The sequence below is a fragment of the Petromyzon marinus genome, chromosome 32 (genome assembly GCF_048934315.1).
Source record: "Petromyzon marinus isolate PM22_M1 ecotype Great Lakes invasive population chromosome 32, UKy_Petmar_22M1.pri1.0, whole genome shotgun sequence".
Taxonomy (NCBI): domain Eukaryota; kingdom Metazoa; phylum Chordata; class Hyperoartia; order Petromyzontiformes; family Petromyzontidae; genus Petromyzon; species Petromyzon marinus.
This window is the reverse complement of record NC_133698.1, coordinates 14313136-14327619: the sequence shown is the minus strand read 5'-3', so window position 1 is coordinate 14327619 and position 14484 is coordinate 14313136. Positions and strand designations below refer to the sequence as shown.

The window sequence follows — 14484 nt, the reverse complement described above, 5'->3', positions numbered from 1 at the left end:
CCTGGTGCGGTGTCTAAAACCAGCACTCGGGAGACAAAGGCGACCTGGCGTAGTGCTGGTTACCCACCCAATTGATTTTACTCGCTACCAGCACTTGCCCCAAATATTTTTAAAGGCTATACGGTGGACCTTTGACTTCGTGTTGAATACTGTACGCGCTTCAGGAATGTTGCTGGTCCTGTTCTGGGCTCGGAGTGAGTCAGCTGCGTGAGACGCGCTAAGAATGTCAAGATAACGCGTTTGTCAGGAACGATGATGGTGATGTGTTGTGTGAGAGCTCCATCCTTGTGCCCAGCGTACTTGTCCGACAAGTTTTATATTGCGTGGCTCCACGCTCACTCGGGGTGCCGGTGCCTGGCACGACGTGAAGCAGTGGGTCCTGTACATGGCGACTGGGCTCACACCACTACCCCCCTCTCCCCTGCCTCTCATCTCACTCTACTCCCCTCCACGTGCTCTCCTGCCTCTCTCCTCCCGGTGAGAAGGTCGCTCGTTCGCCTCTGCTGCCCCCACAGTCTGGAACTGCTTTCTCTCAGCCACCCGTGCTGCTGACTCCGTGCTTCTGTTCAAGCCCAGGCTGAAGACCTAAGAAGTCCTCTTCTGCTCTGCATATGGCTGTGACTGCGCCTCTCTCTCTCCGTAATAAACGTGCGCACTCTGCACTGCGTCTGGAGATGGGGTCACGTGTAGCAGCTATGTAAATCCACACTCTATAGCGCTGACTCTCGCAGAGACTCAGCCACTCACCCAGTCACCGCACTGCAGGGCTCTAAGTCGACTTAAACAAGAACCCGGTCCGGTGTGTCTAAAACATCAGCACGGGGGAAACAAAGGCAGTCGGGCGTTGTACGCCCCCCTCCCCCCGCGTCGATGGCGCCCGGGAAACCAGATAGCGCAAATCACTTCGCCTCTTCAGAGGACAGTGGAAGGCGAAAACACATTGTCTGTCTGCCTGTGGGGGCTGTGGTGGGCTGTGGGGGGACTGTTGGGGGTCCACCCTCGTATCTGGATTGTCTGAGTCAGCGTTTGTTTCCACTTTCTGCCAACTCGGCGATTGTGACACGGCCGAGGACTATCGTAGTGGTTGGTGGCTGTGCGATTGGTGGTGGTGATTTTTACGTTTCAAATACTGTAGTACTTTGTTGGGCCAGGCGAGAACTCGAGTGAGCTGGGTCACCACAATGACGACAACAATAAAATGAGAACAAGCACAGCACAGCAATGAAGCGATTAGAACTCCGCGGTGGTGGCAAGCAGCATTATCCCTTCGTATACAATGTCGGGGGTTTTCTCTGGGCGTTTCCTCCCTGTTTGGGCCAGGCCGGCACGCGTGCTTAATGTCCACCATCATCGTTATTATCATCAATGGCGTGGTAACGATGACGACGATGAAGTCGATGCCGATTGGCGACTCGGCGGTAGCAATCACAGCGCCGTCGTGCAATGATCGTCGTCGTCATCGGCGTCAGCATATTCGTCATCATCGGTCCCGTCTGTGTCCCATGCCCTGGCGTTATGAGTTGTGATTGTTGTTTGAGATTGCACGTTTTCCACGTTTCATAACCCTGTCCTCTACTCTCCAATAGTGCCGTTATCTATTTAACGCTCGCACAAACACAAAGATAACGACTAAGACCCCACTCAGCCACCCACCCCCCTCTCACCCTGGCCGCTAGGCGATGAGCGGAAGGAGTGCGGAAGGGGAGACATCGTCAGCGTGCAGCTGTCAATCAAGCCAAGGTCAATGAGTTTTTCTAGATTTGAAGCTTTCGTGACTGCAAGGATTCATACTCTTTGTTTTTTTCGGTAAAGTCACACTGATGATGTGGTGGTGGTAGTGCAGTGGTTAGCGTGCTGCGGCTACGAACCCGGTGACCCGAATTCGATTCCCTCTCAGAGGACACGGGAACTCGGAGACATGGGGACTCAGACATGGGAACATGCGAACTTAGAGACGAGAGGACTCCGGGACATAGGGACTTTGAGACATGGGGACTCGGAGACACAGGGACTTGGAGACACGGGGACTCAGGGCACAGGGGTACAAGGACTCGGACACGGGGACTGAGTGAGGGGACAGATTTCCTCCTGCGCCAAGATCACTCGCAATTTGAACACACAACAACCGCCATTCGCCACTTAGTGGTGGTGACATCACCATGGCGCTTGTGACAGGCGAGGTACAACTGTAGGCCAAGTGAAGTATCCAGGGTTTGCTGGCAATGGCTGGCAGATGCACCACCTGTGCCCACTACTGTGCCAACTTGCTGTGTTTTAGCTGTCCTGCGTTCTGCTCATTGTTGTGAGCGTCGCTCCTCTGCCTTCCACTGTTGTTGCAGAGCAACTGCCTCCAACTGTCCAATAAGATCCTTCACGAGCCTCTTCCACAGAGGCAAGTCCACTCAGCCCCACTGTACCGCATCAGTTCACCTCTTCTCTAGCCCATGCCATGCCCGGTTTAGTCCCCCGTTATCCAATCAAACAGAAGCTCCTTGGGTATGCGGTGGCTTGGGCATGCAGGCTACATGACCTAGTCAAACACAGCCTCACCTGCCAGAGGAGGTCACTGAATGGGACTGTGTCCAGATCATTCCAGGAACTGAGCTGTTAATCTACAAATGTTGAACTTCTTTTGCACAGTACATAGCCAATCACGCTTATCGGAGGTGCGATCCAGCCTGGTTAAACCCAGGATAGATTGTAGGCAGGTCAGCCTGAATGTTTCAAACTCCTCACGCACACACTCACACACACATTTACACATACACAGACTGCACACAGCAAGGCCCACATGAACCCTTTTAGCTCGCCTGAGAACACAAGTGTGAGGCTGCCGTGGGGTAATGGACCTTGACGTATGATCATAGAACGACGCAATCCACAGATTCGCATTGCTCGCTTCTTCATATCTTTTAAATAGATTGCATTTGTGCCCTGTTTTAAATTAATTTTCTATCGCAGTTTTAACTCTTGATTTTTGTTTGGTTTCCAGTTGTTTTTTATTTGCTTCATTGCTGTACTAAGTTTTTATGCAATTATTGCTTTTGTAATTGTGATGACTCGGGTCACTCTTGTAAATTACACATATCCTGAGTTCCTTCCCGTGAAAACAAAATGCACTTGAAACTTGAACTCCAGGTCATGGGCCCTTTGCACTGAGTCTCTAGGTTCTCCGATTATTTCCTGGAGAAGGCCATGGGGCTGAACCATCGGTACGTTCCTTTATAGTCATCATCATCAGCCCTTATTGGGAGGGTCTCTCCCAATAAGAGGGGGGTTTCTCTCAGTGGCGTGATCACTTGCAGGGCTGCACCTTTAACTTTGCACTCTCCTGGAGATAGGTGCTCGCAGGGAGCGTGGACTGTAGAGGCCAGCAGAGGCCGTTAAAGGCCGTCAGAGGCGGTTAATGGGCCCCGCGAGGGCTTGAACCGATCCCATTCCCAGTCGTTGCTGCTTCGGTTGCCTTCATTCACCGAAAGCGTTTGTGTCTTAACGACACGGCACTCTCTGCAAGCCGCGCGTCGATGTAATGTGCCGCCATTATGGCCGTAATGACCATCGCTTGAGTGCAATGGTAACCGCCGCTCGTGTATCGTGCTTTTTAAACAAATTCAACTGTCGGTGATTCTGCACTCCTGCTTCTCCCCTCTCATCTCACTCTACTCCCGTCCACATGCTCTCATGCCTTTCTCCTCCCGGTGCGGGGTTGCTCGTTCTCCTCTGCTGTCCCCACAGTCTGGAACTGCCTTCTCCCAGCCACCCGTGCTGTTGACTCGCTGCTCCTGTTCAAACCCAGGCTGAACACCGAAGAAGTCCTCCTCTGCTCCGCCTATGGCGGAGCAGAGGAGGACTTCTCTTCCTCCCATCCCCAGGAGGCCCATGTCTCACTTCCTCTCTCTGAAGATATAGTAACAATTAGGCTCCTGAGTAATCCACACGCGTAGTGCCTGTGCGGTGTTCCTGTTCCTCATGGGGCTGATGGGATCGGACGTGCGTGACCGTGCAGACGACAGCCGAATGCAATTGTGTTTAAACTTCGCAGTGGTGGCGCCTTTAATCTGGCTCTCTTGCAGTGAGTCTGGTTTTAATCGACTTAGTTCCAGAGACTCGCATGGGATAAGGGCAGTGGTGGGGTTTCGAGGTGTGACGTGCAGAGGGGGCAGATTTGGATTTTCCAAGATCTCATTGTACTCCCCGAGTGTTGCAGCAGCATACCATCGGGTGTCGGTGCGTGACTCACACAGAAAGTTGACTGAGTAGTGATTTGCATATCACAGGCGGCTGCAAGTAGGAAATCAAGAGATGTCGCGCGTCTGCACAGCGGAGGGTTCACGACCACACGAAGCCCTTGCATGGCAGCGGAAGAGAGGTGCGTGCGCGTGAGTCACTAGTGGCGCCCGTGTTGTTGCTGCACGCCGAGTTGGACTCTACCTGAGCGCCAGCCACAGAAGCCCCTCCCCCCGTGCAGGGCGCTCATTGAGGGTAAGAAGCTTTCGGGTTCGGAATAGATCGGGGATGACATGGCTGCAGGATTAGATCGGGAAGAGGAGGAGGTTGTGGACACATGGGTGGCGTGTTTTCCCTCCTTTGGCTGACGCTCCGTCGTTAGTCTCGACCATCCCTTATTCTGGGGTCGATCAAATATTTACCAATTTGTGGGGTTGTTTAGCAACAGTGGTTGTCCTGTGGATACACTGGGCCCCACCACAGGTATGTGGAATTTCCACCATTGCTCGGGGCTGTTAATGGGAGATGAACACCAATGCCTCTCATTTGCTCATTTGAGTAGGCAATCACTTTGACTTGTTGAATGCGGATGTAGCACAGAGTGGCTCTGTGCGTGGTTGTGAGCCTTGTGTCGAGTGGCTGATTCATTGCTCTCAGCATACACTGCGTACAGGTCAATGCTTAACCCCCACAAAGCCTGGAGCAACCTCCGACCCAGTCCCCTCCCCCGTAGAGCCCTAATTCCCACCTCCAGCCAAAATCTTATTTAATTTATTACAAAATACCTCGGCAGACAATTTGTCTCCTTCAGGTATCATGCATCTGTGCTTCCACATACCAAAATAAGAGTGTGCTTTAGTCACCACATCCCATCAGCAGCACGCGACCCTCGAGCAGTGCATAATCACAGCAGCGTTGGAGCAACACGGATATGTTTGGGGACCGGTTTCAAGTATCGAGTGTTTCATCGGCGGAGACGCATCCCAGATTCCCACAGTAGCGCTGGCCGGACGCAGCGCGCTCTGTCCGGACTGCGTGCCTCGCGCGCTCTCTGCTCCGTGTGGCTCCCTTTGTGAAGTCATCATCGTTAGCGGCATCGTGGAGAATAAAAGTCACAACGTAAATAAGCTGACGATCTGCTACCTGCTAACAGGGTCCTTGGCTCTACACATCTCACAGTTCACCAGCATTGCTGAGACGCTCGAATGTCGAAATTGGTTTTGCTTGCATTGAACCAATGCTGCTGACATGTAAATGCCAGGTGTAAGGCCGTGTGGCTGATGGGATGTGCAAAAATAACATACTTGGATTTTGATTTAAAGCTTTCGTGACTGCAGGGATTCATATTCTTGGTTCTTTCGGTAAAGACTTTACCGAAAGAACCAAGAATATATACTTGGATTTGTTTTTGTTTACAATTCAGTGACAGATACGAGAAGTAGTTGAACGTTTCCAGTTGATTTGGTCAGCCGGGGTGAAGTCGAGGCGCCAGGTCGAGTCACCCAAGTGGTGGTACACGCAAAGCCAAGAGAGCACAGCGGTGAGCGGCCGTGGCCGTGCCCTCGTGGCCGTGCCCTGTGGGGCTCCAGCAGCAGCGGCGGCCCGGCCACGAGTGGCTGCTGCCGCGCGGCCTCCCACCCCGTGGCGTCTCCGTCTCGCGTTGCGTAATGCGCCATTACTGCGCACGCGCCTTGCGTAACTTATGTGCCGCCGTGTTCGCCTGTGTGATTACGCTGCGCACACACACACACACGTGTGCGTACGTGCCTATGATGACACTGCACACGCGCGTGTGTATACGTGTTTGCGTAATACCACCTGCACATTACACACTGGCACATGACACACTATGGTCGTTACAATTGTTTGTTTTGCATTGGATAAAAACGATTACCAGTTATTGTTGTTTAACAACCCTAATACGGACCAACCACACACAACAGACTATGGAGACACGGACAGCACGTATGGACCCTATCCATACACACCCCATGACCACGCACACAAATCGCACACACACAGTCAAGATGCTCATGCCCCGTCCTCCCTCCCCCACTATCCTCGCGTCTCCTCCCCCACACCGTGCCGTCTCTACGTCACCCGATTGTGTCCGTGGGACTTTGTTCTCTGATGAAACTTGGACTCTGGCTCATATCGTGAGACTTTGCTTATAGCCCTGGGGTCGTAGTCACAGCTCGGCTTGGGATCAAGCGGAGACCCGAGGTCTAAACTCTCGGTGTTTAAACTCTTGGTGTTTAGACTCTCGCGGTCTAGATTTTCGGGTTCTAGAGGCTCGGGTTCTGGAGGCTTGGGTTCTAAGGGCTCGGGTTCTAAGGGCTCGGGTTCTAAGGGCTCAGGTTCTAAGGGCTCGGGTTCTGGAGGCTCGGGTTTTAAGGTCTCGGGTTCTAAGGGCTCGTGTTCTGGAGGCTCGGGTTCTGGAGGCTCGGGTTCTAAGGGCTCGTGTTCTGGAGGCTCGGGGTTCTAAGGGCTCGGGTTCTGGAGGCTCGGGTTCTAAGGGCTCGGGTTCTGGAGGCTCGGGTTTTAAGGTCTTGGGTTCTAAGGTCTCGGGTCCTGGAGGCTCGGGTTCTGGAGGCTCGGGTTCTGGAGGCTCGTGTTCTGGAGGCTCGGGTTCAAAGGGCTCGGGTTTTAGACTGAGAGCTTGGAGAGTTGCGAGGGGCTGTGATAGTGGCTGACCAGTGCTGTGTGGCCGGGCTGCCACTGTGTGTGATGCGTACGTTTAAGCACGGCGCACGCAGTAGCTGCGATGTCGCGCCGGCGCTCTGCTCCACCGCCCGAGTCTTAATGACTCTGACCTGCAGCGTCCGCAGCGCCTGCAGCGCAAACCGCAGCCACGGCTCCGTAAATCACTCCTCGCTTTACCCCCAATAAACACCCACACACACACACGAAGACAAATATTCACCGTGTGCTGTTATCGAACACATATGAAGGCCGTTACAGCACGGCTATGAAAGTGTGGTGTGGCCGGAACCAAGTCCGACCACCTTTGTCTCCCCAGTGCTGATGTTTTCAAATTGCACCAGGTAGTAATTTAAGCCTGAGTCGACATCGGGGAGGCCCATGACTGGTTCAGATATTCGTCTACTGTTATTGAACTCTGGTTGTGCAGTGTGCTGACCACTGTGCCACCGCTCTTTACAACAACAAGCGCCATTCGCCACTAAGTGGCGGTGACGTCACCACGACGCTTGTGCCAGGCCATGTGCACCTTGAGGCCACGTGAAGTGTCGAACGCCCGCTGGCAGGAGGTCACGGGGCAGACCCAGACCGCTCTCTGCACTGGGAGAGACACAAACACACGTGCCCAGTGAAGCTGAGAGCGACCTCCTCTCCTCCCCCTCTTTCGCGTCGTCCGAGAGAGCGAATGAACGGAGACTCGGTGAATTGAGCTGCTGCTGCTTTCACAAACATTTGTCTGGGCTGGGCAGCGACTCCTAGAACAGCAGCCAGGGTCAAGGGAGAGTCCCGGGGGATGCGGAGAGGTGGGGGAGCGTGAGGAGGAGATGGAGGGGGTTGAGGAACGATGACCACGGGTGAATCGGTTTCTTCCGGTGAGAGGGAGCAAAATCTGAGAAGTGCGCAAAGGGCGCGTGCTGGGGGTATCGCTGAGAGACGGACTGAGGGACACGTGCAGCAGGGAACGCACGTACGTAGGTCACAGTCATTAAGAAAACTTTAATGCACTTGGGCAGAACGCCAATAGGGTGTCCGTCGCAGAGACGCAGCGATGAAATCGGTTAGTGTGTGCGCACGCCTGTAACGCACGAGCCGTGTCGTCGGCAGCAGAGGGTAAGCATCCCAGCAGGACCCTTTGTGTTTTTAGTTTCGTCTGCAAATGGCGTATCCCGCCGGCGCTCCGCGTCCATCCAATACGCACGGCCCCCCTCCTCGCCACCCACCGTACGTTCGGCCCCTTCTAGCCGAGCGGCACTGACGGCATCGTGGCTTCCCCGCGTGTCCCCTTGCCACCCGGGCGTAGGCGCAAGCGTCGTCGTCGTCGCGGTCGGGCCATGGCTGCCGTACTTATCGCGAGACCAGAGCGGGAGATTTCAATCCGAATCTCATCTCCCTAAGCGTGGTCCGAGTCGGGGTCCTCCACTGACCGGGTTTGACCCGGGCAGTCGGGGGAACTGCTAGTGCTTCCTGGCAGAGTCACTCACGCGTTCACTTGTTTGCAAAGTCACTCTAGCTCACTCGCTCACCCACCGACTAGGGTGGCCACCTGTGCGAGTTTGGCTGGCACAGGCCAGGAACTGGCATCCGTGTGTCTGGTGACGGCAGGAATTTAATTGTACCGAGATCCAGTGCCGGAGGTGCGTTGAGCTTTATCACAGGAGGCTGCAGCGCAGACGTGGTACTAGGCCCGGGCTGAGCGAGGGATCTGTCCGCGTATCTCCACGCCGCTTGTCCCACCCCGCGTGGTACATTTATTTCTTGAACACAAGCGACCAGCAACAAACAGCACTATCGCAGTTGTAAAAGAGATGAGTGGAACGTGTTTCTTGAATTGAGCAAGGGTGTTATTATAAGAACTCTTAAGGGGGGACTTCCACAGTGGAGCAGTGCAAGGGAAGAAGCAGAAAGAGAAGTGGGTGACTGGCTGGGTGACTGGGTGGGTGAGTTGGTGAGTGAGTGATTGCATAAGCGAGTGAGAGGATTGCTGTGACCTACAGTGTGGTGGTGGTTCAACACAGTGGCGAAATGTTAATTATCTCACATGGTATACAGCAGTTTGTGGGTTCAGTCCCGACCCCGACACCTGTATATTTGTAGCTTACATGTTCTCCCTGTGGTCATGTGGATTTGTCTCCAGGTCCTCCAGTTCTTCACTCCATATTTAGAATCAACACACATTTAGAATATTTGGCTGCTATAAATTTCCACGTGATATGCCGCTTCGTTGAGCTATCATTTGTGCCCAGGTCGCTTCTAAAAAGAGCTACGTAGCTGGCCAAGTACACACAGTTGAGGTTAAACACACTGTGGATGAGACCATCGCAGTTACTGGGCGACCTGAGTACTCCACATGGGAGGAGGAGGAATCGGTGAGTGAGTGTGCACGCTCTCGTGCACTTTTCACCCTTCTCGCTCCATCATCGGCATCGACGGCGCGCGGACAAACAACCTCCCTCGCTCGCCCGCTCAGTCGCCCGCTCATGCGCTCGCTCCGTCCCGGGGAAATTGAGAAAAATGGCTGCGATGTCCGTACAGGCGTTGGGGAAGCCCGTCACGTACTGCAAAAATATCGATCTCTCTCACACTCGCGCACACAGCGGAGAGAGAGGAGCTGCTCCCTTACTCCCCTGTGCCACCACAAAAAATGAAGACCTCCTTGATTAAAGGCAAATGCAATATGAGTGCACAACTAGGCGAACGCGCATGCACACGCACACGCACATACATACACGCACGCACACACACGTGCACGCACACGCGCATGCACATAGACGCGCACGCACATACACGCATACGCACATACACAACAACAACAACCGCCATTTGCCACTAAGTGGCGGTGACGTCACCACATCACTCCATGTCTTCTCTAGCCCGTGCCGCGCCCGTTTAGCCCCCTCTATCCGGCCGAACAAAAGCTGTTTAGGCATGCGGTGGCTGGGCATGCGGGCTACATGACCCAGCCAACACAGCCTTGCCTGCCGGAGGAGCTCGCCGATGGGACTTTGCCCAGATCGTTCAAGGATTTGTGAGCTCCTCACACAATCTAGCCTGGTTAAACCCAGGATGGATCGTAGGCAGGCCAGCCTAAATGTTCCTAACCGGCGAAGATGCTCCATTAGGGGGGTCCACGTTTCGCAAGCGTAGAGAAAGGAGGGAATGACCGTGGCCGAGAAGACCTGAAGGTTCGTGTGGAGCGACAGACCAGGTAGCTTCCACACAGCATTACGCAACCGATGAAAAGATATTGCCGCTCGACTGATTCGGAGTGAGACCTCTGCTGTTAAACCTGAGCCGGTCAGGAGCACACTGCCCAGGTATGAGAACTTTCCACTCTCTCCACAACTGCCCCATCACCGATTAGGAGTTGTGGGGGTGGAGTGTCCGATGGTACAAAATACCCAGGCAGGTGCTTAGTTTTGGTGGGGCTGATGGTAAGGCCCCAACCTCTTAGTGGCACTCTCCAGTTTCAGCAGCAGCATCTCCAACTCCTCCTCTGAATGAGCAGCAATTACCAAATCATCGGCATACATAACGTGGTTGGCCAATAGGGAGCCATCCCTTGACCGCACCCGGGCATCGATCAGCCTCCCATTGTATCTGTACCAAATGGAGATTCCCCCGGTACAGCTATTGAAGGCTTCACGAACTACGTGGTCAAAATAGATGTTAAATAAGTGGGAGCCAGAGGACATCCCTGTCGCACCCCAAGGTGTACAGGGAATGGCTCTGACTCCCGGCCACGTAGTTTTACTCGGGCCTGCTCACCATCATGAAGGTCCTTAATGATCGTGAGCAGAGGGTCAGGGACTCCGAAAGCACGAAGAACAACCCAGAGCCCAGGCCTACTGATGGTATCATAGGCCTTGACCAGGTCAATAAAGCAGAGATGTAGGTCTTGTTGGAATTCCCTACACCTCTGCTGTAGCAGACGGACAAAAAATATGACATCTGTGCAGGACCGCCCTTTCCTGAAACCGCATTGTGGCTCCGCAAGCTTCTCCTCAGCGTGCCTAGCAAGGCGACGTTGAATAATCCTTGCCAGGACCTTTCCCGGCACACTGAGGAGTGAGATGCCCCTGTAGTTGTTACAGTCTGTGCGGTCCCCCTTCTTAAAGAGGGGGACCACCAGGGCATCCTTCCAATCCTGCGGAACCCATCCACTGGTCCAGACTGTTGTTATGATGTCATGTAGGGCAGTCTGTGCACAAACGCCACCCTCCCTCAGCATTTCGCTTGGGAGATCATCTCTACCTGGTGTATTTCCTGGTCTCAGACTCTGGATCGCCTTCAGTACTTCCTCAACAGATGGCACCTCAGTCAGCCACTCACAGGGGGTGACTTCTTCCAATATTTGAGGCACCGCAGCCTCAGCAGGGTCATCCCCACATTGTGCCACGATGTTTTCCTGGCTGAGGGATTTCCCCTCCCCCAGGACCTCACAGAAATGCTCAGCAAATCTGCAAACCTGTTCCTAGGGGTTGGAGATTGGATCATTGTTTTTCCCCTAATTATGGTAATAGGTGTGGCACTGCAGGTTACTTTTTTGATGGAGTTAAATAGGGATTTGTGATCACGGGCCACTGAGGCAGACTCCATCTCCTCAGCAACCCGCGACCACCACCCATCCTTGCAGTGCCTCACGGCTCTCTGAACCTCCCAGCGAAGGCTGCGGTAAGTGTCGTCATTCTCTGACGTGGGATGTTGTAGATGATTAGAGTGGGCCTGTCGCTTTTTCTCAATCATCCTGAACACCTCCTCTGTCAGCCAGGGTCTCTGGGGAGGTCTGAACCGCGTACCCAAAGCAGCCATTGCAGCTGCATGAGTCACAGTCCTAAACCTCGCCCATTTACCCTAGACATCAGGAGGAGTGGGGGACGATGCCAACCCCAGCCGCAAGCGATGATGAAATTCTCGCTTGCAACTTTCATCAGCTAGCTGAGACCAGGCCACCTTAGGTTGGAATGGGGTCCAGGGTGTACACTCACCACCGGAGTGAAAGAATGGCAGGCGAATCTTACAGATGACTAGTCGATGATCAGAGGGCAGATCAGCTCCACGGTAGGTCTTGGTGTCAAGGACATGGGCTCGCATCTGCTGGTCCGTCACTATGTAGTCCAGCAGGTGTTCTTGCTTGGACCCGGTATGCATCCATGATGTTGTGTGGATGTGCCGATGCCGGAACAACGTGTTGGTAATTACGAGCCCATGGGCTGCACAAAAATCTAGCAGCCTCCTACCGTTGTTATTGAGCTGATCTGGCCCATGCCTTCCAATCACTCCAGACCATGTGCCAGCATCATGACCAACTCGGGCATTGAAGTCACCCAACAAGGGGACTCTATCCCGAGGGGCCACTTTAGCCAGCACCTGTGACAGGAGGTCATAGAAGGCATCTGACTCATCGGCCTTGCCTGCATCCCTCCACGAATGTTTGTCTTCGGTGGGGGCATAAGTAACCACGACCACCACTCCTAGCCTCCGGTTGATGGGAAGGTGAGCCAAAAGTAGCCTGGGGCTTACAGCTTCCCACACCTCACTGCCACACTCCCACACCCCCTTCATTCTTTTGATCAGAAGAAGAGCCACACCCTGTTGTTTGGCAGTCTCCTGCCCCTAGTAGAGGACTGTCCACCCCTCATGGTGGCAGGAGCCAGAACCGGTCCACCGGACCTCCTGAATGCCACAGAGATCCAGGCGGTACCGGTCCAGCCTCTCCTCCGCAGTGAGCGTTCGAACATTCCACGTGGCCATCCGTAGTGGCTTTTCGTTGTTTCTGGAGGAGCCCCGAGGGTAAAGATGCAATCTCCTGGCTCCGCCAGATGGGGTTTGGCCAGGAGACGTCATAGATGCCTGTCCCCCGGGGGCCTCCGGCACAAGCTTATTAGTTAGATATTTCAGTCGTGGTTTAGTGGTAATTTATTGAAGGTGGAGGGGTTACCAGCCCCTCACACCCGTCCAGAGCCCCCATTTAGCCACTGTGGTGGTCACAGACGCCATGAGGGGAGAGAGCCAATCGGAATTGGCCCTCCCCCCCACAGCACTGTCCACGGCAGCGTTGTCCGTCCGGCACCGCGAGGAGGTAGGGGGTTGTTTTGCCGGACTATACATACACGCACACGCACATACACGCGCACACAATCAAAGACATTCACAGATGCACGAGAGAGAGGGATCTGGCCCCGTGCTTCCAGCGAGTTCCGTAGCTCCTCTCCTCGCGTAGTCGGTACAACCGCCAGGTTGCCCTGTGTACTCGTTAATTACTGCCAATTAAGCGTGGGGGTGGGTGTACTAGGAGAGTTGTGTGGGGGGAGGGGAAGGGTGGAGTTGGTGGCTTGGGTGGGTTAGAGGGTGGGTGTAGTGGTAGGGTGCTGAGGTGGGGGTTGACAGGGTCTGCGCTGCGTCTCACCCTGTCACCAGCTGCACCTCGTGTTTGACCGGGGTGCACATTCTGTGCTGTTCCAGCGTCCGTTTCTCCTGCACGGTGCCTGTCGAGTTTTTTTTTATTGTTGTTGTTCTCTTGTTCACCCAGGAAATTATTAATGATCATGGCTAATTTTTTTCAATAAATAGCCATGATCTTTGTCTATGTGTGTGTGTTCACCTGCGTGCAAAATAGCCAATTGTGGTTAAGCATCACGAAATCACTCGCCACGACCGCCGCGCACGATTGGACGCGGGGCTGTTATCCATTGTTGTGTGACCACGCTGCCCTGCTCAGCGCCAATGCCATCTCCGCTCGGGGAGAGGGGCACTCCCATCGACGCCTCCGCCAATCCTAACCTCCAACCTTCCGTCTCCGCCCGACTCTCCCGTCTCCCCACGCACGCGTGCAGGCTCGCTGGCAGAGATCTTGACGGACGAGCAGGTGACGGTGCTGCGTGGCGAGAAGGTGGCGCTGCTGCGCTGCACCCTGCGGGGCACGGCGAACCTGTCGCAGGTGAGCTGGCTCAAGGCTCTCAGCGGCGACAGCCGGGACAAGACCAACCTGGCCGTGTACAACCCGCAGTTTGGAACCTCGTACCCCAACTCACCCTTCGTGGACCGCGTGCGCTTCCGCAACAAGGACCCGCGTCTCGACGCCTCGCTTGAACTGCTCGACGTGCTCACTAGCGACGAGGGCGTCTTCTTCTGCCACATCTCCACCTTCCCCACCGGCACCTTCGAGGGACGCGTCAACCTCTCTGTCATCGGTGAGGTTCGCTCGTTTGATTTGGAACTGGGGTGATGGATCGACCGGAGCTGGAGTAGGCAGCGAGAGCTGCGGGCGGTCTCCTCCTGTCAGCTCCTCTGACTCCCACTCGATGGAGCTGCTTTCATTTTCCTCCTCCCCACTGCCCCATACCAAGGAGGCTCTCTTATTGGCGACGAATCAGATTCGAGAGTCGCGGCGGCAGCGATGGCAGGGACCTCACCTGTCCCTAAACCTCCCAAACGACTCTCGCTGCGCATGGCGCTGCTGGCTCCAATTCGTCTCACGCTCGGCCCCATTAATGGCCAGTAAGCCGCAATAGCCTCTAGTTGCCGAGGCTAGCGCTGGCGTCAAATCCAATGTTTTTG

At 54.5% G+C, this 14484-nt stretch overlaps 1 protein-coding gene across 3 annotated transcripts in view; it reads left to right on the top strand.

Moving 5' to 3' along the window:
• Positions 1–14484, top strand: part of LOC116948234 (nectin-1-like) — a 74398-nt gene that overhangs the window by 14321 nt on the left and 45593 nt on the right. For all 3 annotated transcript variants that reach the window (XM_076071347.1, XM_076071346.1, XM_076071348.1), the window contains exon 2: positions 13761–14117. In XM_076071347.1, the coding sequence (XP_075927462.1) occupies positions 13761–14117 (357 nt within the window). The remainder of the gene's footprint in view (positions 1–13760; positions 14118–14484) is intronic.